Source organism: Nerophis ophidion, linkage group LG21 (assembly GCF_033978795.1).
Source record: "Nerophis ophidion isolate RoL-2023_Sa linkage group LG21, RoL_Noph_v1.0, whole genome shotgun sequence".
In the NCBI taxonomy this organism is placed as follows: Eukaryota; Metazoa; Chordata; class Actinopteri; order Syngnathiformes; family Syngnathidae; genus Nerophis; species Nerophis ophidion.
The window spans coordinates 15,784,053-15,808,539 of record NC_084631.1 but is presented as its reverse complement, the minus strand read 5'-3'; the positions used below and the strand labels follow the sequence as shown (position 1 = coordinate 15,808,539).

Sequence of the window (24,487 nt, the reverse complement as noted above, 5' to 3'; positions counted from 1 at the left end):
TTAAGTGGCTGCTGTGCTTAACTAATCATGTGACAGTTTAATCAGAGGTCACTTCTATGTCACAAGAAGACACGAGAAAGGGGCGTGGCGAGCAGGGTTGCCAAATTGTGACCAATAGACCCTTTTACAGCAAACGTAAGAGTGCCAATTCAGGTACCGAAAGTGAAGCAACACTGCTTTTTACACTCAGACAAGGAAGTGTAGGCTTAAAAAAAAGTTCAGAAAAATATCATGGATTGTCAGGTTGTTGGTTTATTTTCTGTTGAGATGGAAAAACATGGCAACGAAGGTAAGGAGAAGCTCAGCCATCGATGACGTCACAGCAGTGTCAAAATTGACAACGACGGAAGTGACGACACTTTAGCGCATGCGCGGTCTGATAGAGTTGACAGGTGGATAGTGGAGCAAGTAGGAGCGACAAGACAAGCTTACGGTTAAGTTTAAAGCCATAAAAAGAGAAATCATGACTGTCTGTAAGTATTTCATGCAAGGACGTTGTCAATATGGTGTTAAATGCTGGAACGAGCACCCGGTTGGAGGAGGAGGGAGAGGCTATAACCGCTCTACCTCTCAACAGCACTCCAGAGGAGATACAGGTAAGATATGTTATGTATATATAGTTGTATTTAAAACAAATAGTTGGGCGCTCTTAGGGTCAGTGTATAGTTTGGTAATTGATATTTTCGTTTAATGAATAGGAATTTTTAAGAAAGAAAAAAAACAATTGCTTTATTTCAATCTAATTTTGTAATATGTAAATGTTCAATTGAACAACGTAGCTTTCTTTTTGTTCGTGTCGAAAAACAACAAGTATATCCAAGGACTGATTGATTATCACTTTACAGTTTATATGGCAAAAATAAAAATCATCAGTTACTAAATTATTATAACGTAATTAACGGACGTCTTTTTCAAATTTGGGAACCGGAAGTTGCTGTTTAAATACACGACAGCTGATTGGCCTCTAGGGGGGAAGAAAACTGATGATCCGTTTGCGCATGCGCTGAAAGTCAGCAACTTCCGTTTTACAGGTTTAACTTTTTACAAGGGTTGGCAAATGTATCAACTAAACTCAAATAATCAACAACTACTCCTTTAAAATAATGATTTGTTATCCATCTAAATCGTACATTGCTAATTGCCTAAATATTAGGTAGAAAATGATTATGTCAGAAAATGGTTTAAGTACACTTTAAGCAGGATAGAATGCAGCTGAGATAGACTCCATCAATCCCCGCCTATGACCCCAAACGATTGATGGATGGAATGAATATGTGTCTCAACTGCATGTTAAGACCAAAGAAAATTTGATAAACTGGGTTTGCAATATTTTCCCTCAAAAAAGTTTAAAGAGCAATGTTTGATGTGAAGTAATTAGGGCCTTATTAATCATTCATAACAACATTGCTTTTGGTTCAGTATAGTTTTTTAAATATTGACAGTTTATTTAAAAAAATCTGTTTAAAGGTATTTTTTTTTACTTTCCATGCTTGAATCTCATGATCAACTTCCATGCTTGAATCTCATGATCAACTTACATACGTATAAAAAAAAAAAAAAAATATATATATATATATATATATATATATATATATCTTTATTTTGCCCTTGTTGGGAAATCTGTCGCAGGCTGTAAAAAAAAGTTAGCTGCGGGCCGCAAATGGCTTTTGGGCCACACTTAGGATGCCTCTGCTCTAAAGTATTTGAATATATTCTTTAGTTTCAAAAATACATTACCACTGACAATCAATTTGGTTTTAAAACGACTAACCAGTTCAAAGGATTTAAACTTGTATTTCTCATTACTGTAAAATTGTTTATCATTGTTCTGTAAGTTGAAAATAATAAGTTTATCGTACATAAACAAACAAAACAATTGAATGGACTCATAAATGTAAACATAAATTGTACCTAAATAAATATAGAATACAAAAATAGGGTGCTTAAAAAAGAAAGTGTGTCCAGAAGGTCTGCTGTGGAGAGGTCCAGTGTCTTCAGCGATGGTGGGGGCGGGGGTCCAATGCATCTCTGATTTCACAGCGATCAAATGTATCACTGATTCATGTATCGTTTTATCTGCGCTTCTCTCGGATGATATCATTGACAGCTTCACCTGTTGGGACGTACACACAGCGTGGAAATCAAATGAAGGCCCACCCAAGCAGGCCAGTTGCCACGCTAATGCGGGGAACGCCAAGGTTCGCTGTTTGCTCGCTCTGTCCACTGCCGTCACGTTATTCTCATGAGCAAATTGCAAAACACCTTGGCCTCACGGGCGTCTCTGACGGGCTTTTTACACTTTTCAGACGCCGCTGAAATGAGAATGGCCTGCGGCTTTTCTTCCGGCAGCTTCTTTGCCGGCGGAAGCGTCTTCATGGACTTTTGAGGCATGAAGGCTGGCGGATTTTCGGAGTGGCTGGTGAGGTATACACATATGAATCCAGTGTTGTTATTGTTATTCTTCCCAGCAGAGTGTTAGCAGGGCATTTGGTGTGGGCGGCATGCAGGATGTCTTATTTTGAAAGGAGCAACAAAGTCCTACATGACCAATGAAAGCCATGTTTAACACTCTGTCTGCTGCGTTTAAATGGGCGCTACACTTCATTTACTTTCCGTAACCTGTATAATAACCAATCTATACCGCCATTGTTATTGTAAGAGCGAACACTGGCATATTTTTTTGGGCATAGTAACACATCGCGTTGTTCACAGAGACACTCACACTGCTACGGCATTAACAAGAGGCAAGCTAGCTTCTGCGTCAGCAGCTGAATTGCTTTTGAGTTTGTAATGCACAACACAATGTGATAGGACACATACAGGTTGTTTTTCTGATGATTTTCATATTGTTATATGACACCTAAAATTAAAAGTTTTTTTTTTTAATCTTGTTTTTTTTTATTCTCATTTTCATATATCAAATTTAATGACCGAAGACATGCTAATCAAGTAAAGTTAATTGTATTTCTCTAGCTGCCATTTCAGAATCAGCATTATTGGCCACAAGAAATTTGACTTGGTAGACTGCTCTCCGTGTTTAATGGAACAATTGGTATTACAAGTTAACGAAAATATAGTCAATGACTCAGATACTTAACATGTGAGAGGCTAATAATTAACAAAATAAGTTATCTTAAGGCACTCTACACATACAACAGGTCCAGAACTCGTCTCCTCGTACATAAAAAGAACCAACTAAAGCATTTAGGCTGCGTTCACACCGGGTTCAATGTCCAATTTACATTTTTTTGGTTCAAATACAGTCTTTTTAGTGGCCGTTCACATTACAAAAAATTTGATTTTCAATGTGAATGCAAACTGACCCGCTTGCAGACATGACGTAGCGAGCACTTCAGTGTTTACAGAACTAAAATTGGCTTCAGCTCTAGTTGGTCTCAGTACTGGCACATTTGTGACAATTTCAAAGGTTTTTTGTGATCAAATTCAACGTCTTCTGAACCAAAATTATTGCGCATGTGAGAATAAGAAAGAAGAGAAGAAGTACTTTGGCTCCTGCAGTTCTACTGGATAATTTGCTTCAATGTCTGCTTGAAGACCTGAGCGTGGGGGCGTTCACACTGAGGACACATCGCATTTATATCCACATACGAAAGAGGCCTGGGTCAAATATGAAGTATTTGGAATTGCACTGTTTACACTGACATTAAAAATTCTGATACAGGTCACATATGGGGAAAAAACTTGGAATTGACCTGCAGTGTGAACAAGACCAAGACGGAGGTGAGGGAAAACTCCCTCAAACAGAACCCAGGCTGTCTAGACTGTTTTGATAAAAACGCTCCAATGTCACTTCTGTGTGTGTGTTTCAGGGCATAGAAACAAGGTTCCGGTGAATCCCTCTCACCAAAAAGGAGGACATAGCCAGCAAGTGTCCTCCCATGTGAGTAATCAGTGTGGTGGGAGAGGACACGGCTTGAAGAGCTCCGAATTTAGCGTCTCTTCTCAAAACAGTGTTTCAACCGTGGGCATCAACCGCGGGGACGATGAACGGGGTGGAAGAGGAGGAAAAGGAGACAGAGGACCAGCACCGGGTGAAGAAGATGAAGAGCAAAAACTGTGAGTTGCCATTTTCCTTAACTATGAATCACGCAACAATGACGTAAAAGCACAAATTGCCCTCTGATGTCGTCCCCTAAAAATGTTAACATCCTTGTCCTTCTCAGGGAGATCATTCAGACTCAGAGTGACATGATGGTTTGGGAGAGCTCAGACCAGTCAAGCTTTTCCTGTTCTAGCGGCTCCAAGGCACTGTTTTCTGGTCGGTATCAAACACACGTGACATTTGTTTTCGTAATACGCCAGCAGATAAACATGATGTCTCTCCCCTCTCACCCCACCACTGTAGGGTTTGCAGACATATCTCCAGAAGAGCAGAGGTTTGAATATTACTCCACCAAGAGTTACGTAAGTGTAGTGTTGAAAGTTGGAATCTTGAATTGGTGTAAAAAGTGTTTAATGCTTGGTCCTGGTCTACTTTTTTAGCTCGATGGCATCAGCTGGCTGCTCATTCAGTGGGGAGACCGAATGAATCAATCTACTCGTGCAGCTTTGGTGAGGCACACACAGTCACTCATATTGAATATTTATACTAGGGCGGTTTTCTTCTTAACATTTTCATAATCAAATCTGTTAGAATTTGTCCATTGTCCACGGTCATGTGGGATGTTTTTATTTGTTTAAGAGGAACAAATCTAAGATATATAATAGTGTATACTGACTAGTCACTAGGTGTGACTAATGTCGCTAGGATGTTCTTTAGCACGTATATGTGAATATTTCGAAGTTAATAAAAGGTACATGTGAAAGGAATACTGTACTATATGAAAATGAACAATATAAATATCTAATTTGCAATTTTTTCCAACTCACATAAAGGCTTAACTACAGTGTGTGAAGTCCTCGGCTTTGACGCAGCACCTAGTGGACATCAAACTTGAGCAAATACAGGATGTAAAAGTATTAACAAAGTTTCCATACGTCAACCTGCAGAAGGATCATTACCTTTTTTAAGAGCAGAGTTAAGCCTATGGGTCTAAGCGGTAGATTCGATATAATAAGAGGTGGCCGAAACACGGCCAGCTGATTTTAGAGACGTGACGTCACACCAGGAAGCAAGTGAAAACCGAGATTAAGATTTATCTCTTACTTTCTGAAAACTATTTGTCTGCATAGAAGAATATTGTTGTAATATTTAAAGAAGACATGATGAAAACAATCAATGTTTCCTCCCAACACACCTGCTGCATGCGAGGCACGCGCAGGAATGAACTTAGTTTAAAAGCAGACGATTCAACTGCAAGGTTAATTGTCAAATCAGATTACTCCCACTCGAATATTCAAATATTTGAAGACAGCCCTAATTAATACATGTATTTATTTTTGATGCAGTACCTAATTGTTGGATCATTTCACAGATTGCAGAACTAAGATATCCAGCGCCTCGGACCTCGTCAAGTGGCTTTGGCTCAGCACCTGCTGGATGTGGCAATAAAGGTAAGAGTTTACTTTTTTCTAAGAGTCAGTTTCAGAAATCTTGTGAATGCATTCTGCAGGGTTTCTGAGGTTCATTAAAAAGTAGACCTTGGCCAAATAAGTAAATTAATTGAACGATAAAATGAACTTTTTAGCATTTATAAATTCCGAGGTCTGTTTTTTCTTCGTTTCTGGCTTTCAAAATGGATACTAGCTGTCTCACTCTGTACATCGCTCTCAACACCTGAGCACGCTTATTTGAAAGGCAGAAGGAATTTAGTGAACCGAGTAAGCTTTTTGTCAGTCATCAACAATCTTTGTGTCGGTGTGAGCAGGCGGAGCTGCTAGCTTACAGACAGAATACACGGACATTGTCTTGCCAGTGAGAAGCACTGCTAAGTAAGAACATTTAGGAGGAAAAAGATGATTGTAAGCCAAACATCTGTGTGTGAGAATATTTCATCTTCAAACTGCTTCAACACAGATGAATGAGCAAGTATGTCGTGATGGCATTGGAAATTAAAAAAAGACAACAAAAATGTGAGTGTGAATGTTGTCTGTCTATCTGTGATGGCCCTGCGATGAGGTAGCGACTCATCCAGGGTGTACCCCGCCTTCCGCCCGACTGTAGCTGAGATAGTTGCGACCCCAAAAGGGAATAAGCGGTAGAAAATGGATGGATGGACAACAAAAACACCCGATCCAGTTTTTTACCAATTGAGGAAAAACTTCATTTCAAGACGTTCAATATTGAAGTGCAATTTTTGATAACATAAATTAACAGTGTATTTTATTGTTTTGTTTATTTACTTATTTAAGATAATTGAGTTATTGGCCTTCCAATTAGACTAGTAGAAAAAAATACTACAGTATGAAAAATGTTTGTTGCATTTGAAAGGTTTACTTGCATTATCATCAATCAAATATTACTTTAGTGCTTAATTTGGCCACAGTTAATGTCAACTTTTCAACATATGTCAAATTCTTACAAATGTGTTGATACAAGTTTAAACTTTTGGCTAGATATAATAATTATCTGCAGTACAACATAGTTAACAGGCAAGGTAATATTTAGAGCCTTCACAGTCATAAAAAAAAGTTAACCACCACTAATAATATAAAGTGTAAACATCAACTTTGATTATGACATTGCATTAAAGATGCTAAAACCAGTCCAAAGTAGGTCAATAAATGAGTGTAATATCTGTTATTGCATGTTAGAAAACATTCCTTGCATGAATTAATGATCGCGCAAATTCAACCATTTTCTTGGAAATACGCACAACCTCGCAACTTTGTCCAATGCCCAAAGCCTACCAGTACATTTTGGCAAATCATTTGTCATTTTCCGCAATTGAATTTGCCTCTGATCTGAAAGGCGCGCATCAATCATCAACTGTCTAATCAGAACTTGTTTTTTCTTGTGTAGACAAAGCAGGAACAGCAACATGTAACAATATATAAACTATTTATTGCTTAAACAGCAAAGTTTTTTTCTTCCTGTGTAGCTCAGACTTACTTCTGAGCACCGTCTTCAGCACTAAGCCTTCTGGATAACACACCACGAGATTACATGTATTAATATATTTATTTAACCTTTATTCATCCAGAATAAGTTAATTAAAATTACCATGGATATAGATCACTACCAACAGTTATCTAAAGCTCTCAAAGGGACACTTCACTTTTTTTTGGCATTTTACCTGTCGTACACAATCATTATGAGAGACATGAATACAGTTTTTTTTTTTTCAGGGTATTAAAGATAAAAAACAGCTCATTGGAATCATTGTTGTAGCCTTCAAAGCCCTCTAAAACCACTTCAAAACACTCCAACATTTTAATAAACAAACTGCAAGTAAATGTAGATAATGTAGTAACAGACACGTTCATAACAGTATGTAATATGTACAATGTTTACCATATTTTGTTCATGTTAATCATTGCCGCGCGTGCGTGGACCGATCGTGTCTTACAGTACCGATTGAGTGACACGGTTCCCTTTTTAAAATATTTAATAATATTCTAATTTCTAGCCAGCAAGAACGAGACCATTTTGACACGTTAGAATGCAAAAAACGTTTGTCTTCTTATCTTTCATGATCATAAACGATAGGCAAAATTCCCCCCAAAAAGTGCAGTTCTCCTTTAATGTGCCCAACATGTAAAAATTAACCAAAAAATCCTGCGGAATAAAAATATATTACATTCGTTTTAAAACTATAGGCCAATGATGCGAGCTAAAAAATGGCCCTGGTGCAGCTCTTAGTCAGATGTTTGGTGAGCTCATCGTCTGTGGATGTTATATTTTTCTAGACTTGGAGTTTTTTAGCGGTAGATGTGTAATGTACAAACATGTCATTCCTTATCTTGCTCTTCTTTAGGGTTTGAGGCCGAACCACCAGCCCAAGCAACTAATATCAGTTTAGCTTCTCCAGCGAGTGGATTAGGCTCTCCACTGGCCCCAACATCTCCTCCAGGTTTCAGCGGCGCCATCCCAGCTGTGACACAACCGCCCTCCGGGTCTGACGCCACGCCGTCTACAAGTTCCGATGCCCCTCCAGGTTCCCCCTTCCCCCGCTCGTCTGGCGAAAAACTTGCGGCTCCATCTTCGGGGACAGGTTCCTCCTCCGCAGCCGAGACCAACAAAGCGATGGAGAAGTCCGGCGCACCTGCAGGAAATTTGCCAGGACAGGTGCGTGCGGTGGAAACCTCAGGCGGTCTTTACTCCCTTGAGAGCGAGCTAACCCAGGAGGAGATAGATCAGTTCAAAGCACAAATGTTCACTTTGGGTCTGATTCCTCTGAAGCTGCCTCCTGCTGCAATGCTTGCCATTTAATGCTTAAATGTATTTATTTATTTTTCATAAACAGTTTTTATTCATTCAAGTTGATGCACATATAGAAATATTTATAACAAACCCCTCACTCCCCACACTCCAAACAGTCCTTGGACAAATTAAATGCACATTAAAAAAATAAAAAGTGAATAAAAAAACTACATGAGTGTTCAAGCTTCTTATAGACAATGCTGGCTAAGTACACTAAATGTACACACATTATTACACGTCTTGAAAGGAGTAACTTGGTTACCAAACAGACAGAGTTGCTACTTAGTCATCAGGAAGTGGCTTCAGCTTATCGAAGTGGGAGATAAAAGGGCGCCACCATGAGTGGAACTTGTTTAAAGACCCTCTTAGATTGTATTTAATTTTTAAAGTTTTATGAAGAGCATAATATCCTTCAGCCAAAAACTATGAGGGGAGATTTGGGAGACTTCCTTTCAAAAAGTATTCTTCTCCGAGCTTGGAGAGATGAGAATGCATACTTGATCATTTTGCGATATTGCCATATTTTTGCTGAAAGGATTTAGTAGAGAACATCACCAATAAAGTTTGCAACTTTCGGTGCTAAGAGAAAAGCCCTGCCTCTACCGGAAGTTGCAGACAATGACGTCACATGTTGATGGCTCCAGTCATTGAAACACCAGTCATTGAAAAATATACAGTATTTAGTCTCACAAATACCAGAATCAGCTTTGAAGGCCAAGTGATTGTGACCATGTATCACTTCCTTGCCTGTTGATGTAAAGTAACTACAGTACATTTGAAACAGAATGTAAAGTTACCTTCATGAAGTTTGGGATTGTACATCAAAATGGACAAAAAGTATCTGCAGTCGTCGGCCATCAAAGAAGTGATGAGAGCAGAGTGTCTGTGGAATTGTGCAGGGCAGATGTGCACTTTATGACTTTAAATGCAGGTTAAAACATTAAAGTTTACATTGTGGTGGCATAACTGACACACTCACGGTGTGAACTTTGACCTTAGAAACACAATCATCATACAGTATGCTGTAATTACACTTAAATAGGGTTTTTTGCTTTTACATACTAGTATTTTAATTTATTTTGTGACCTTAAATTAATCTTAAACAAAATTGCTGTGTTACCGCATTGCTCTTAGAAATATTGCAAATATTTAAATATTTTAAAATATTCACTGCATAAGAAATACTTTTTTAAAACCTTATTATTATAATTATGGACTGAATGAAATATTTTTAAGCATAAAAATGGCTAAACAACAACTAGAAATATCAACACTACAGAAAAATTGGCAACTAAAAGGAGACCAAACTAGTCAGAACGCACTGTTAAGTATTGTGGCCACGATTGGCTCAGCCTTACAGTGTAAATGTGACTAAAGCGTGTTCATTTGTGTCTTGAAGGGTTTCAAATGTTAAAAAATTTATTTAGAAGATCATAAAACAGCTTTTTATACTTGAGCTATGAACATATTTGATCTATAGTGAATGATTCCTATTTCCCACTTCACCGAAATTAAATTATTTCTTTAACCTTTTTATTGTGTATGAAATTCCGACTGTTACATTTCATTTGTGCTCAAATATTGTTTAGTTTTTTTAAGTTTATGTATATTGTGCAAGCGAGTAATCTGTGATTGATGTCAGCGATACACAAGGGACGACGGTATTATTATTTGTAAATACAACAATGAATATGTATGCTTATATACTGTGTATTTATATATATATATATATATATATAGTGCTGTCTAATTATTATATATTTTTAAAATCTGAATAATCACATTTTACAATGTGTATTTATCATAATCAAGCACATAATACTCATTTCTATAATATATATTAACCTAAAAAAATATGCCAATTTATGAGCACTAATGCCATTTTATAATCAAAATATCATACAGGAAAATGTTTGAATTGCACTTCATTTATTTGTTCTAGACTTTTATCCAAACGACTGTCTGGGTTTAATTTGAAAACAATTTTAACCAGGGCTGTGAATCTTTGGGTGTCCCACGATTCGATTCAATCTCGATTCTTGGGGTCACGATTCGCTAATATATCGATTTTTCGATTCGATTCGATTCTCGATTCAAAAACGATTTTTTTCCCCTGATTTCAAAGGATTCTGTATTCATTTAATACATAGGATTTCAGCAGGATCTATCCTAGTCTGCTGACATGTAAGCAGAGTAGTAGATTTTTGTAAAAAAAAATATTTTATAATTGTAAAGGACAATGTTTTATCAACTGATTGCAATAATGTAAATTTGTTTTAATTATTAAACGTACCAAAAATATGACTTATTTTATCTTAGTGAAAACATTGGACACAGTGTGTTGTCTGTCACGATCCGCGACTCGGATTGTTTATGGTTTTGCCTTTTGGTATGTTTTTCATCATGTTTGTTTCGGGACTCTGCCGATCCTTGTTTGAGCACTTTTTCGTTTTAGTCACCATGGCAACTTATTGTGCTCCTCCTCACGGGCTCCTGTCACACACCTGTTTCTGATTATCATTTGTGTATTCAAGCCCACCTGATTCCTTAGTTCGTCCTCGGTCCATTGTTTGCTTTTGCAACAAAGTCACGTATGTATTCAGTCTTATGTTTTCCATGTGCTAAGATCCGCCTTAGCTTCGCGCTGGGTCGGCACGTCGCATTTTTGTACTTTCGTCTCCTGCTAAGTTTAGCGTTAGATTCCGTGCGTAGGCACGCGCTTTATTTTGTCCTTTTGTATCAGTGTTCTTTTGTTTTATTATATTAAAAATCAGTTTCTTACCTGCACTCCTGCCTGACTGGTCGTGTGCATCCACGAAGTGGCAACTCCGCGCAACAAGTGCGCCGAAAGCGTGCCATTGTCAAGCTTATGAGATGTATTGCAAGTGTAAGCCACTGTGACACTTTTTTTTAATTTTTATAAATGTCTAATGATGTCAATGAGGGATTTTAAATCACTGCTATGCTGAAATTATAACTAATATTGATATTGTTTTTGATGATATTAATTTTTGTTTCCATTCTTTTGGTTTGTTCTGTGTCGTGTTTGTGTCTCCTCTCAAGTGCTCTGTTTATTGCAGTTCTGAGTGTTACTGGGTCAGGTTTGGTCTTGGAATTGGATTGCATTGTTATTGTATTGCTGTGTAGTGGTTTGTTGGATTAATTAAAAAAAAAAATTAAAATAAAAAAAATAGATTTTTTAAAAATTGGAATCGATTCTGAATCGTACAACCTAAACGATTCGATTCGTATTTGAATCGATTTTTCCCCACACCCCTAATCCATCTATATATATATATATATACAGTGGGGCAAAAAAGTATTTAGTCAGCCACCGATTGTGCAAGTTCTCCCACTTAAAATGATCACAGAGGTCTATCATTTTAATCATAGGTACACTTCAACTGTGAGCGACAGAATGTGAAAAAAAAATCCTAAAATTTACATTTTAGGATTTTTTAAAGAATGTATTTGTAAATTATGGTGGAAAATAAGTATTTGGTCAACCATTCAAAACTCTCACTGATAGAAGGAGGTTTTGGCTCAAAATCTCACGATACATGGCCACATTCATTCTTTCCTTAACATGGATCAATCGTCCTGTCCCTTTAGCAGACAAACAGCCCCAAAGCATGATGTTTCCACCCCCATGCTTCACAGTAGGTGTGGTGTTCTTGGGATGCAACTCAGTATTCTTCTTCCTCCAAACACAAGGAGTTGAGTTTATACCAAAAAGTTATATTTTTGTTTCATCTGACCACATGACATTCTCCCAATCCTCTGCTGTATCATCAATGTGTCCATTTTTTACTACAGCGTGGCTTTGTAGTAAAAGAGTGCGGGTACTTTCCTGGCCCGCCTGCAGTCCAGACATGTCTCCCATGGAAAATGTGTGGCGCATTATGAAGCGTAAAATACGACAACAAGACCGCAGACTGTTGAACAACTTAAGCTGTACATCAAGCAAGAATGGTAAAGAATTCCACTTTCAAAGCTTCAACAATTAGTTTCTTCAGTTCCCAAACGTTTATTGAGTGTTGTTAAAAGAAAAGGTGATGTAACACAGTGGTGAACATGCCCTTTCCCAACTACTTTGGCACGTGTTGCAGCCATGAAATTCTAAGTTAATTATTATTTGCAAAAAAAAATTTAAGTTTATTGAGTTTGAACATCAAATATCTTGTCTTTGTAGTGCATTCAATTGAATATAATAAATAAATAATAAATGGGTTGTACTTGTATAGCGCTTTTCTACCTTCAAGGTACTCAAAGCGCTTTGACACTACTTCAACATTTACCCATTCACACACTGATGGAGGGAGCTGCCATGCAAGGCGCCAACCAGCACCCATCAGGAGCAAGGGTGAAGTGTCTTGCTCAGGACACAACGGACATGACGAGGTTGGTTCTAGGTGGGATTTGAACCAGTGACCCTCGGGTTGCGCACGGCCACTCTCCCACTGCGCCACACCGTCCCTATGGGTTGAAAAGGATTTGCAAATCATTGTATTGCGTTTATATTTACATCCAACAAAATTTCCCAACTCATATGGAAACAGGCTGTGTATTTTATAAAAATCTACCGGTACCGTTCTTTCATCTGAATGCCACTGTACGGCGGTGACTACAGAACCGAGGCGCGTGATGTTGAGTGTGTCAGAACGCACACACAAAGTGCATACAAGCAATAACATCATGGAGAGGAGGAATGGCAAAAAATGACAATTTGGTGAAGTACAATATGGAGGTATTTGGGCTCAAAACTAACAATAAAGGTGACACTTTAAACAAGGAGGCTGCAATTGCCACTTTAAAACACACCACGCCAAATGTGGCGATTAGTATTACCACCGTTGCTTACCACTTAGGTAAACATTTACATAATAAGCATTGTGATCTCCACAAGGAGTTATAAGGAAGGACAGGTAATAATGTTGTTACACCTGTCCTGCTGTTCAGTATTGATGGGATCGGCAGTTCTTTTGACTGTACTGAATCACTAGAATCAGTTCCTTAAATTGATTTGTTCAAAAGATTCGTTCACCGAATCACTTCTGCGGCAGCAGTTCTGTGTACAGGTCGGTGAAACATGAGTCAGTCAGTAACAGCTTCCCCAGCGGCAGATCTCGCTGTGTGTGAATCTGAAAAGATAATAACAATTTATTTCAAACTTTGCTACAAATATTATTTTCTTTTTTTTCCTTCTTCTTTTTTTTGTGTCCTCTCCATGAGGTGTCCATGACATTTTAAACTGGATCTGAAAACAAAATAATTTAAAAAAAAAGTTTTTTAAAGTGGTAGATATTACATACAAATTTACAAATGGTATTATTATTTTTACATTTTAACATTTGACTCGACAACAAAATTTGAAATATGTTCTTAAATGTGTTTGAAATGCAATTATTTTCTACATTATTACATTACATGTATTTTAACAATTCATAGTGGATTTGACAAGATAGACAAAATGATTCTAAAATGTGTTACAAGTTTTCTTTTTTCACATTGCATTTTATTATTTTAACATGTAATGTTTCTAACAAAACATACATGTATTAAAAATGTAATAAAAATCACTCTTCCTTTTATATCACATCCAATGTGGGTTTTTTTTTTTTCAAACAATTATGGTCACTCTAAAAAGGGTATATAATAAACACAATATGAAAAATAGAATAAAAAATGTGTGCAGGTCGGCGAATCATGAGTCAGTCAGTAACAGCTTCCCCAGCGGCAGATCTCACTGTGTGTCAGTTCGCGAACGACACAAGCCCTCAGCACCCAATGTGACGTCATCCTCCGCGACACAGTCACTTCCCTGCGTCAGTACGTTCACGAACGTGATTCACGTGATTCACGTCGCGACACAGTCAGTTCTCTGCGTCAGTACGTTTGCGAACGTTTGCGAACGTTATTCACGTGATTCACGTGATTCACGTCGTGACACAGTCAGTTCTCTGCGTCAGTACGTTCACGAACGTGATTCACGTCGCGACACAGTCAGTTCTCTGCATCAGTACGTTTGCGAACATTTGCGAATGTTATTCACGTAATTCACGTGATTCACGTCGGGACACAGTCAGTTCTCTGAGTCAGTATGTTCGCGAACGTGATTCACGTCGCGACACAGTCATTTCTCTGCGTCAGTACGTTCGCGAACGTGATTTACGTCGCGACAGTCAGTTCTCTGCGTCAGTACTTTCGCGAACGTGATTCACGAGATTTACGTCGCGACACAGTCATTTCCCTGCGTCAGTACGTTCGCGAACGTGATTCACAAGATTTACGTCGCGACACAGTCATTTCCCTGCGTCAGTAGGTTCGCGAACGTGATTCACGTCGCGACACAGTCAGTTCTCTGCATCAGTACGTTTGCGAACATTTGCGAATGTTATTCACGTAATTCACGTGATTCACGTCGGGACACAGTCAGTTCTCTGAGTCAGTATGTTCGCGAACGTGAGTCACGTCGCGACACAGTCATTTCTCTGCGTCAGTACTTTCGCGAACGTGATTCACGAGATTTACGTCGCGACACAGTCATTTCCCTGCGTCAGTAGGTTCGCGAACGTGATTCACGTCGCGACACAGTCAGTTCTCTGAGTCAGTATGTTCGCGAACGTGATTCACGTCGCGACACAGTCATTTCTCTGCGTCAGTACGTTCGCGAACGTGATTCACGTGATTCACGTCGCGACACAGTCATTTCTCTGCGTCAGTACGTTCGCGAACGTGATTCACGAGATTCACGTCGCGACACAGTCATTTCTCTGCGTCAGTACGTTTGCGAACGTGATTCACGAGATTTACGTCGCGACACAGTCATTTCCCTGCGTCAGTAGGTTCGCGAACGTGATTCACGTCGCGACACAGTCAGTTCTCTGCGTCAGTAAGTTCGCGAACGTGATTCACGAGATTTACGTCGCGACACAGTCATTTCCCTGCGTCAGTAGGTTCGCGAACGTCATTCACGTGATTCGCGCCAGTTCCAACTGGCTGAGCCAGAAGGCAAAGCTCTTGGTCTACCGAGCTACAGTATCTACACACCTTTGGTCATGAAGTGTGGGTCATAACCGAAAGAATAAGATCGCGGATACAAACGGCTGAAATGACTTTCCTCAGAAGGGTGGCTGGCATCTCCCTAAGAGACTTGTGTTGTGATTTTGCAACAATCTCAATAAATGTGATATTTTTATAGGGGACACAATCTGAAACTGGGAGTCCATGTTGCACTTTTACCACAAATTGGATTTACTTAGATTTTTTTTTTTTGTAGCTTTTGAGCTCAGTCCGAGAACAAACTGTAGTCGTAGATTTAAGTACTACTTTATTTGTGTTTCAACAAAACATCTCTCAGGGAACACATTCTGTGACTGGGTTAGTATATTACACACATTACCACTAATTTAAAGGTATGGCTATAGTCATGCAAAAAAGAATTAAGGGTTAAAATGTCTGTCCTAAAACAATTAGAGCTCGTAAATAGAGGTGACACTGTACTTGATTTTATGGATTTTTATTGATCTATCGAGTGTGTGCTGTGAGAAAAATAAAGGTTAAAGTTAAAAAATAAGTCAAAATTCATTCATGAAAAGGATTTCGACTGTGGACTAATGAAAAACTCACACCTGATAAACACAAGGGCTTGTCCAGAAATTAAATCCGGGTCCTATCGCACCCGAGGCAAGAATCATATGACTAGACCAACAAGCCCCGCAAAATATTGCTCAACAGAAAATCTTATGAATTATGAGATTCTAACAGGGAAATCATTCTGAAAATGGGTCAGTATATTGCACTTTTACCACTAATTTAAAGGTATGGCTATTTTCATGCAGAAAAGAATTAAGAGTTACAAGCTCTGTCCTAAAACAATTAGAGCTTGTAAATTGAAGTACCACTGTGCTTCATTTTATGGATTTTCAGTGATCCCTTGAGTTTGTTCAGTAGGTAATTCCTTTATTCCATTTGACTTGAGTAAGTCAATTGGAGATCACAGCTTTCACAAGGAGGTTCCACCAAGATTTGAACTTGGATCACCAGTGTGCTAACCATTACACCATGGAACCTGCATACATGTGGGTAAAATGTTGGGATCCAACAGCACACAGGGTCTGATTCCATAAATTTTAATTGATCCATTGAGTGTGTCCCGTGAGAAAAATAGAGGTTGAAGTTTAAAATTAAGTCAAAAGTGATTCATGAAAGAAATTCAGCTGTGGACAAATGCAAAATTAATACCTGATAAACACAAGGGCTTGTCCATGAATTGAACCCGGGACCTCTTGCACCCAAAGCAAGAATCATACAACTAGACCAACAAGCCCTGAAAAATCTTGCTTCAAAGAAAGATTTAATGAATTGTGATATTTTAACAGGGAACGCAATATAAGACTAAATTAGTATATTGCACTTTTACCACAAATTTTCATGCAAAAAAGAATTAAGTGTTACAAAGTATGTCCTAAAACAATTAGAGTTTGTATTTTTTATTTTATACATTTTCATTGATCCTTTGAATGGGTGCAGTTTGGAAAATTGAGCTTGGAGTTAAAAAACACTGTTAATGACTTCTCCAGGAATTGAAACCAAGATCTCTCACACCCAAAAGCTGGAATTATACTCCTAGACCAACTGACTTCACCTTTAGTTTAACTTTTGCTTTTAATTTAATTTTAGGTTAAGAGTGTAGTACAATTTTAGATTGTGTACCCTAGTTACATCTCACCTTTCATGAGATTTGTGGAACCATACTGTTTCAGGGTGTGTTTCATGGACGAGCCCTTGTGTTTGTAATTCTTGTTTTCAGTCATTATTTCCCCCCCGTCGAAAGTCATGTCATTTTTTTTTAACTTTAGACCTGATCTGAAACTTTTAGCTCCATTTTCCTAAAGGCGCACACTCAAGGGATCAACGAAAATCGATCAAATCCAATCAAGTACTGTGTACTGTGGGATCCAAAGGTTTTATGTGCATTTTTGTATGTTCCATGGTGTAATGAATACAAACTTGTGTAAAAAGTTTAGTGTTGTAAACCAGTTTCAGAATGTGACCCCTGTTTTGTTATAAGTCATGTATTTATACATCACTTTTTACCTCATACACACACTTGTCTCTACATTTGTGACTTTAGACTTAATTTTAAACTTTTACCTCAATTATCCAGACAACTGACACTGACGGAATTTAATGAAAATTCATAAAATCAAATATAATAGTACTTAAATCTAGGACCACATTTTGTTCTAGGACTGAGCTCATAAGCCTTAGTTCATTTTGTTATAAAATTTTTTTTTGCAGTACATCTAATTTGAGTTAAAAGTGCAAAATGGAAGCCCAGTTTCAGATTGTGTCCCCTATCAAAATATCACATTTATTGACATTCTTGCAAAATCACAACTCAGAGCTTGTTGGTCTAGTCGCGTAGAATATGGGGTTCAATTCCTAAAAAGCTTCTGTTCATTTATGCATGAGAATTGTAGTGAATCAAAATTTGTGTTAATAAAAGTGTAGTACCAGATGTTCTCTCCAAATAAAATATCAACATTTATGAAGATTTGGTGAAGCAGTCGTATGATTTTTGCTTAGGGTGCGAGAGGTCAATTCCTGAACAAGCCCTTAACAGTGATTTTAAACTCAGAGCTCAATTTTCCAAACTGCACACACTCAAGGGATCAATGAAATTGTATAAAATGAAGTACAGTGGTACCTCAATTTACAAGGTCCAATTGTTTTAGGACAGAGCTTGTAACCCTTAAGTCTTTTTTGCATTAAATTAGCCATAACTTTAAATTAGTGGTTAAAGTGCAATATACTAACCCAGTTTCAGAATGATGTCCCTGTTGAAACCTCACACTTCATAAGATGTTTTGTTAAAACATGTTTGTAGGGGGCTTGTTGGTTTAGTCGTAAGGTTCTTGCTTAGGATATGAGACGCTCCGGTTTCAATTCCTGGAGAAACCCTTGTGTTTATCATGTATGAGTTTTTCATTTGTCCACAGTCGAATGACTTTCGATTTATTTTTAAACTTTAACCTTTATTCTTCTCACGGCACACACTCAACGGCTCAATAAAGTTCCCTAAAATCAAGTGGTAACTCAATTTACGAGCTCTAATTGTTTTAGGACAGAACCCTCAGTTCTTTTTTTGCATGAAAATAGCCATACCTTTGAATCAGTAGTAAAAGTGCAAAATACTAACCTCGTTTCAGAATGTGTTTACTGTCCACAATTCATGAGATTTTTTGTTGATTTGTGATTATTTTGGGCTTGTTGGTCTAATTGCATGATTATCAGGGAGGGCATGGCATATTTGGGACAGTGGCTGTGCCAGCAACATGAGGATTCCTGGTTCAATCCCCATCTGTTGTGTCCTTGCATGGCAGCTCCTGCCATCAGTGTGTGAATGTGTGTGTGAATAGGTGAAAGTGGAAATAGTGTCAAAGTGCTTTATGTTCCTTAAAAAGGTAGAAAAGTGCTATACAAATATAACACATTTCCCATTCTCTCTTGGGGGCTAGAGGTCCTGGGTTCAAATCCCAGAAATCCCTTAATGATGATTTTAAACTATTAGCTGTGTTTGCAAAATCGCACGCACACGACGGATCAATGAAAATGTATAAAATCAAATACAGTAGTAATTTGGAGGTGGAAGGAAGCCGGAGTACACAGAGGGAACCCACATAGTCACGGGGAGAACATGCATACCTCACACAGAAAGATCCCAAGGCCAAGACCTTCGTATTGTGAGGCACACACACTAACCTCTGTTCCACCATCTCACTCAAAGTGCAAGAGGTCCTGGGTTAAATTCCCAAACAAGCCCTTAACAGCGATTTTAAACTCTTAGCTCAATTTTCCAAACTGCACACACTCAAGGGACCAAGGAAAATATAAATCAAATACAGTTGTACTTAAATCTACGACCACACCTTGTTCTATAGGACTGAGCTCATAAGCCTTAGTTGATTTTGGTATTAAAAAATTGTGTTAAATCCAATTTGGGTTAAAAATGCAATATAGAAGCTCAGTTTCAGATTGTGTCCCTTATCAAAATACCACATTTAGGTTTAACTTTTTATTTATTGTGATTCTTGCAAAATCACAACTCAGAGCTTGTTAATCTAGTCGTATTATTTTCGCCTCGGGTCTGGGCTTCAATTAATCAATCAATGTTTATTTACATAGCCCTAAATCATAAGTGTCTCAAAGGGCTGCACACATACGGGTAAGGAAAATCTCACTCCAGTGGGACGTTGATGTGAATGACTATGGGAAAGCTCGATATATATATATATATATATATATATATATATATATATATATATATATATTGTATTGGCTGGCTACGGGGTGCTAGCCAATTACTTCTGTCTGGGGGGCGGGACTTCCGGGAAGAGATAGGGAAGTGACGTTGTTGATAGCGAGTGAGTGTTCGAGTTGCCCGGGAAAAACGTTGGAGAGACACATGAGAGCTGTTGTATGGTTGTTTTGCATCTTGTGCAATAAAGATAAGATAAAACGGAGAAGTTGTATGAGCCTGCATTCCTGGGATTATTACACTGGTGTCAGAAGTAAAACGGCGAGTTCGAAAGAGACTTTGTCGCGGTAAGGACACGCTGCGTACCGCGCATTAACTTCAGTCTGTGAGTTAGCTAGGACCGTTAGTCGTTTATCATGTTTAGCTCCGGTGAAAGGAAGTATAAAGTGGAGCGGGATGACGCTGTTTTGGAGCGGGTGACTGTCGAACAGCCGCGCTACTGCTCGCCCACTAGCGGCTCGTCGACCCGTGAAGATGTAAAGTTGCCGCCGCCCGCAACTTCCCCGCACGGCGCGTCCCCCCCACCGTCTGCTGCATCAGTGAAGACGCTAAAATTTGCCGGTGGATCGGATTGGGAGGCGTTCCACGCTCAATTTGAACTGTTGGCAGACGCTAGAAGGTGGGAAGAAAAGGACAAAGCATTGTAATTGGCTTTGTGTCTAGAGGGAGAGGCTCTTTCGTGCCTCCTGCTGCTGGATCCTGAACAGCAGCGATGCTACACAGCCCTGGTGGGGGCGCTCAAGAGGAGGTTTGGGAGATGGTCTCAGCCAGCACTTTTTAAAACTGAACTGAGAGGGAGGTGCAGGAAGCCTGGCGAGCCACTCCGGGGGCTCGCTAATGACATTGAGGGCCAGGTGCGCCGTGCATATGGTCACCTGCCTGCTGATGCACGAAACGAGCTCGCAACTGACCTGTTTGTTGGAGCAATTACTCCTCCTGACCTGCTCGTGCAAGTGCAGCTTCAGCACCCGAGGTCCCTGCAGGAGGCACTGGAAGCTGCTGTTGAGAGGGAGATGCTGGGAAGTGCGGCTGCAGCTGGGGAACCGGAAATGAAACCCCATCCAGTGAGGGCAGTGTCGTCACACCCGTCTGGTGATAGGGCGCCGGCTTGGGGGACAGAAATTACCGAACTACTGAGGGCGGTGACTCTGCAAAATCAACGTGGCCCGCGCCCCATGCAGGTCTGCTGGGGATGTGGCCAACCTGGACACTTTCGCAGGGAGTGCCCTGCCACTCGTCGTGAGCCGGGAACTGCGCCGGGCCCGCATAGTTGGGGGTATGCGGGCCCCTACGTCCACCACGAACCCTGACTCGCCAGCACACGCTCGTCAGGCAGGGGAGGGAGCCCGTCAGCACAGCCAGGGGGGAGGGGCTCCATCCCCCCCAGAAGCAGACGACGACTCGCCTTCTTCTAGTCCTCGCTTTCTGGCAACCGGAGGAGCCCAGCGGCACAGCCAGGGGGTAGGGGCTCCGTCCCCCCCAGAAGTAGACGAAAGCAGTGTGCCACCAATGGCTCCTGCCTCGTTGCTGTCTCTGTCCAGGGGGTGCCTATCGTGGGCCTGGTGAACACAGGGTCATCAGTAACGCTGGTAAGACCAGAATTTCTGCCCAGCAGTACACCACTTGGGCCTACAGCAGTACAGCTCCGCACAGTCACTGGCCAGCTTACTCCTATGGTGGGGAAGGGGTTCCTGTGGTTGTGCGTGGGGGAAAAAGTCCGCCATCTAGTTTGGGTGGCAGGCGTGCAAGACTGCTGCATCTTAGGGCTGGACTTCCTCCAAGTCACTGGGTGCCTGCTAGACATGGGGAGGGGTACACTTAACTTCCCGTTGGGCCCAACAGTTGCCATGGGTCCCCTAGTTCCCAGGCCCCTTCCCGTTTCACCGCATGCCTCTGCATTCTGGTTGCCTCACACCGCACCAAGTTACTACTCCTACCCTCACCCTGTCTCCTTTCAGCCAATGAGGGGGGGGGACAGAGCTGTTTACTAACTTGGGATGCCAGCCCCGGGCAACACCGGCCACATACCCTCGCCCACAGCCGGGACCCCCGGTCATAAGGGGAGGGGTGTGGAGAGAGGAGTACGGAGACCTGGAAAAACAGCAACAGGAACAGCTGAAACAGCTGCTGATGGAATTTCAGGGCAGCTTTGCAACGAATGAGAGTGAAGTGGGAAGAACCCACTTGGCAGAGCATGTAATACACACTGGTTTGGCGCGGCCCATCAAGTCTCACGCGCGCCGCATCCCCCTCGCTCGACAGCAGGTATGCGACAAGGCCGTGGATGACCTGCTGCGGGCCGACTTTATTGAGCCGTCTGAGAGCCCCTGGGCGGCGCCTGTGGTCATGGTCGCGAAGAAGAAGGCTGATGATTGGCGATTCTGTGTGGATTACAGACGGCTGAACGAAGTGACCACAAAGGACTCTTACCCCCTTCCCCGTATTGATGAGTCCCTGGACCTAGTTTCCGGCTCTTCGCGGTGGCACCATTCTCCAAGGCTACCAAGGGACTGTGGGCCATGTTTGACTCACTGCGGGTGTCCCAAGGCGTGCTGCAGCGGGCATTTAAGGCCGCGGCCACGGGTGAAGAACAGTGGCAGGTGGTGGTGCCAAAGGGACTGCAAGGGGCAGTGCATGGGGAAAGTGGGTCTGGACATTTCGGGGTGGCCAAAACACTTAAGCGGCTGCGACAGGGGTTCTTTTGGGGTCGGCAAAAGAGAGATGTGGAAGATTTCTGCCGCCGCTGCGACCCCTGCGTTGCCCGCAAAGGCCCCACTGGGCGCGCACAGGCGCCGCTCCAACAGTTCCCAGTGGGGTGCCCCATGGACAGGGTGGGGGTTGACGTTACGGGGCCGTACCCACCGTCGGACAAGGGGAACCGCTATGTCCTTCCGCCATTGACTATTTTACAAAGTGGCCAGAGGCATACGCCATTTCCAACCAGGAGGCAGAGACCATTGCTAATGCCCTGGTGGGGGGCATGATAAGTTGGTTTGGCGTCATGGCGTCTCTGCACAGTGACCGGGGCACAAACTTTGAGTCCCGGGTGTTTGCCGCCTTGTGCGAGCGCCTGGGTATCCACAAAACCCGCACTACCCCATTGCACCCTCAGAGTGATGGGTTGGTGGAGCGATTCCACTGCAACCTGGGAGATCAGCTCGCCATTGTCACCTCCCGCCACCAGCGATACTGGGACGAACACCTACCGCTGGTGCTGATGACGTGTCGCTCTGCTGTCCAGGAATCCACGGAGTACACACCGGCGCTTCTCATGCTAGGGAGAGAGATGCGCACACCAGCACAGCTGGCGTTTGGCCGCCCTCCTGATGCCCCGGCCTTCGCTGCAGGACCAGAGTACGCCAGGAAATTACAGGACCGGCTGGACTCAGGCCACGGTTTCGCTCGGGAGCAGCTGCAGGAAGCTGGTGTGAAACAAAAGCGCTACTATGACGTGACGACCCGAGGGAGGGACTTCGTGCCAGGCGAGTTGGTCAGGGTTTACAACCCGATTCGGAAGAAGGGCCGCAGTCCCAAGCTGGACAGCAAATGGACAGGGCCCTGTAGGATACTCCAGAAGCTGGTAGAGGTTGTGTATCGTGTCCAGCTTCCCCCCCCCGTGGAAGGAAAGTGGCCCTCCACAGAGACAGACTAGCCCCCTACCGGGGGGATCCCCCTTCCCCTGCCCCGGATACACAGGTGACCTCTCCCTTGCCCACCCAGCCCTTTCCCAATACGCCGCTTACGCCCTAGGGAGAACCAATTTCCCCACCCCTTGTGTCCCCCGCCCCCTCCAGCTCCCTCCCGAGGACTGACACACCTGACCCAGTTGTCCCATTCCTGGGGACTGGAAGGGAGCGGCCGAGGCGGGAAAAAAGGCCTCCGGACCGCTTGCAAGACTTTGTGGTGTCCTCAGACTAGGGAAAAAGGGGGAGTGGTGGGGGCTTGTGTTGTAAACCTGTTTTGTGTGATGTAAAGGTTACGTTGTCTACATTATTGTGTTTGCACTAATGTGTTGCTCTGATTTATATGCTGTTGTGATGTCACCAAATGTTGCCTTACGGGTCAGTCCTCGAGGGCGAGGACTTTTTGTAAGGGGGGGGGTGATGTAGCGGCTGGCTACGGGGTGTTAGCCAATGACTTTGGCTGGGGGGCTGGACTTCCGGGAAGTTTTAGGGAAGTGACGTTGTTGATAGCGAGTGAGTGTTCGAGTTGCCCGGGAAGAGCGTTGGAGAAACACATGAGAGCTGTAATATGGTTGTTTTGCATCTTGTGCAATAAAGATAAGATAAAACGGAGAAGTTGTATGAGCCTGCATTCCTGGGATTATTACAGTATATATATATATATGTATATATATATATATGTATATGTATATATATATATATATGTATATATATATATATATATATATATATATATATATATATATATACATACATATAGGGGGAGACCGAAAGCAATTGACGTCGAGTGGGTCTACATAATATTGTGAAAGTCCAGTCCATAGCGGATCCAACATAATAGCGAGAGTCCAGTCCATAGTGGGGCCAGCAGGAGACCATCCCAAGCGGAGACGGGTCAGCAGCACAGAGATGTCCCCAACCGATGCACAGGCGAGCGGTCCACCCAGTGTCCCGACTCTGGACAGCCAGCACTTCATCCATGGCCAACGGACCTGTACCCCCCGCCCTACCCACTAACGCACACACACACAAGGGAGAGGGGGGCAGAGGAGAAAAGAAAAGAAACGGCAGATCAACTAGTCTAAAAAAGGGGTCTATTTAAAGGCTTGAGTGTACAAATGAGTTTTAGGATGAGACTGAGGTAGCATCTCTAGGGTT

General features: G+C 41.6%; 1 protein-coding gene across 3 annotated transcripts; it reads left to right on the top strand.

Annotated features, from left to right (window-relative positions):
* The first annotated feature begins 359 nt into the window (after nucleotides 1-359).
* LOC133539819 (nucleoporin NUP42-like) lies at nucleotides 360-8,493 on the top strand. 3 transcript variants are annotated; one of them, XM_061882039.1, is made up of 11 exons: nucleotides 360-596; nucleotides 2,108-2,198; nucleotides 2,307-2,419; nucleotides 3,683-3,741; nucleotides 3,831-3,901; nucleotides 3,973-4,077; nucleotides 4,185-4,279; nucleotides 4,367-4,425; nucleotides 4,504-4,572; nucleotides 5,436-5,514; nucleotides 7,878-8,493. In XM_061882039.1, exons 7-11 carry the CDS (start codon nucleotides 4,210-4,212, stop codon nucleotides 8,330-8,332), a joined length of 732 nt encoding a protein of 243 aa, XP_061738023.1. In that variant the 5' UTR covers nucleotides 360-596; nucleotides 2,108-2,198; nucleotides 2,307-2,419; nucleotides 3,683-3,741; nucleotides 3,831-3,901; nucleotides 3,973-4,077; nucleotides 4,185-4,209; the 3' UTR covers nucleotides 8,333-8,493. The 3 variants fall into 3 exon arrangements, with proteins under 3 accessions (XP_061738023.1, XP_061738022.1, XP_061738025.1); XM_061882038.1 differs by lacking the exon at nucleotides 2,108-2,198; XM_061882041.1 differs by lacking the exon at nucleotides 2,108-2,198 and having other exon boundaries at nucleotides 2,307-3,741.
* Nucleotides 8,494-24,487: the final 15,994 nt, after the last annotated feature.

Coding starts and splice junctions, on each gene's coding strand:
- LOC133539819 (XM_061882038.1), top strand. CDS start 4,210: ATGATGGTTTGGGAGAGCTCAGACCAGTCAAGCTTTTCCTGTTCTAGC. Junction 4,280..4,366: donor CTCCAAGGCACTGTTTTCTG/GTCGGTATCAAA, acceptor CCACCACTGTAG/GGTTTGCAGACATATCTCCA. Junction 5,515..7,877: donor TGCTGGATGTGGCAATAAAG/GTAAGAGTTTAC, acceptor GCTCTTCTTTAG/GGTTTGAGGCCGAACCACCA.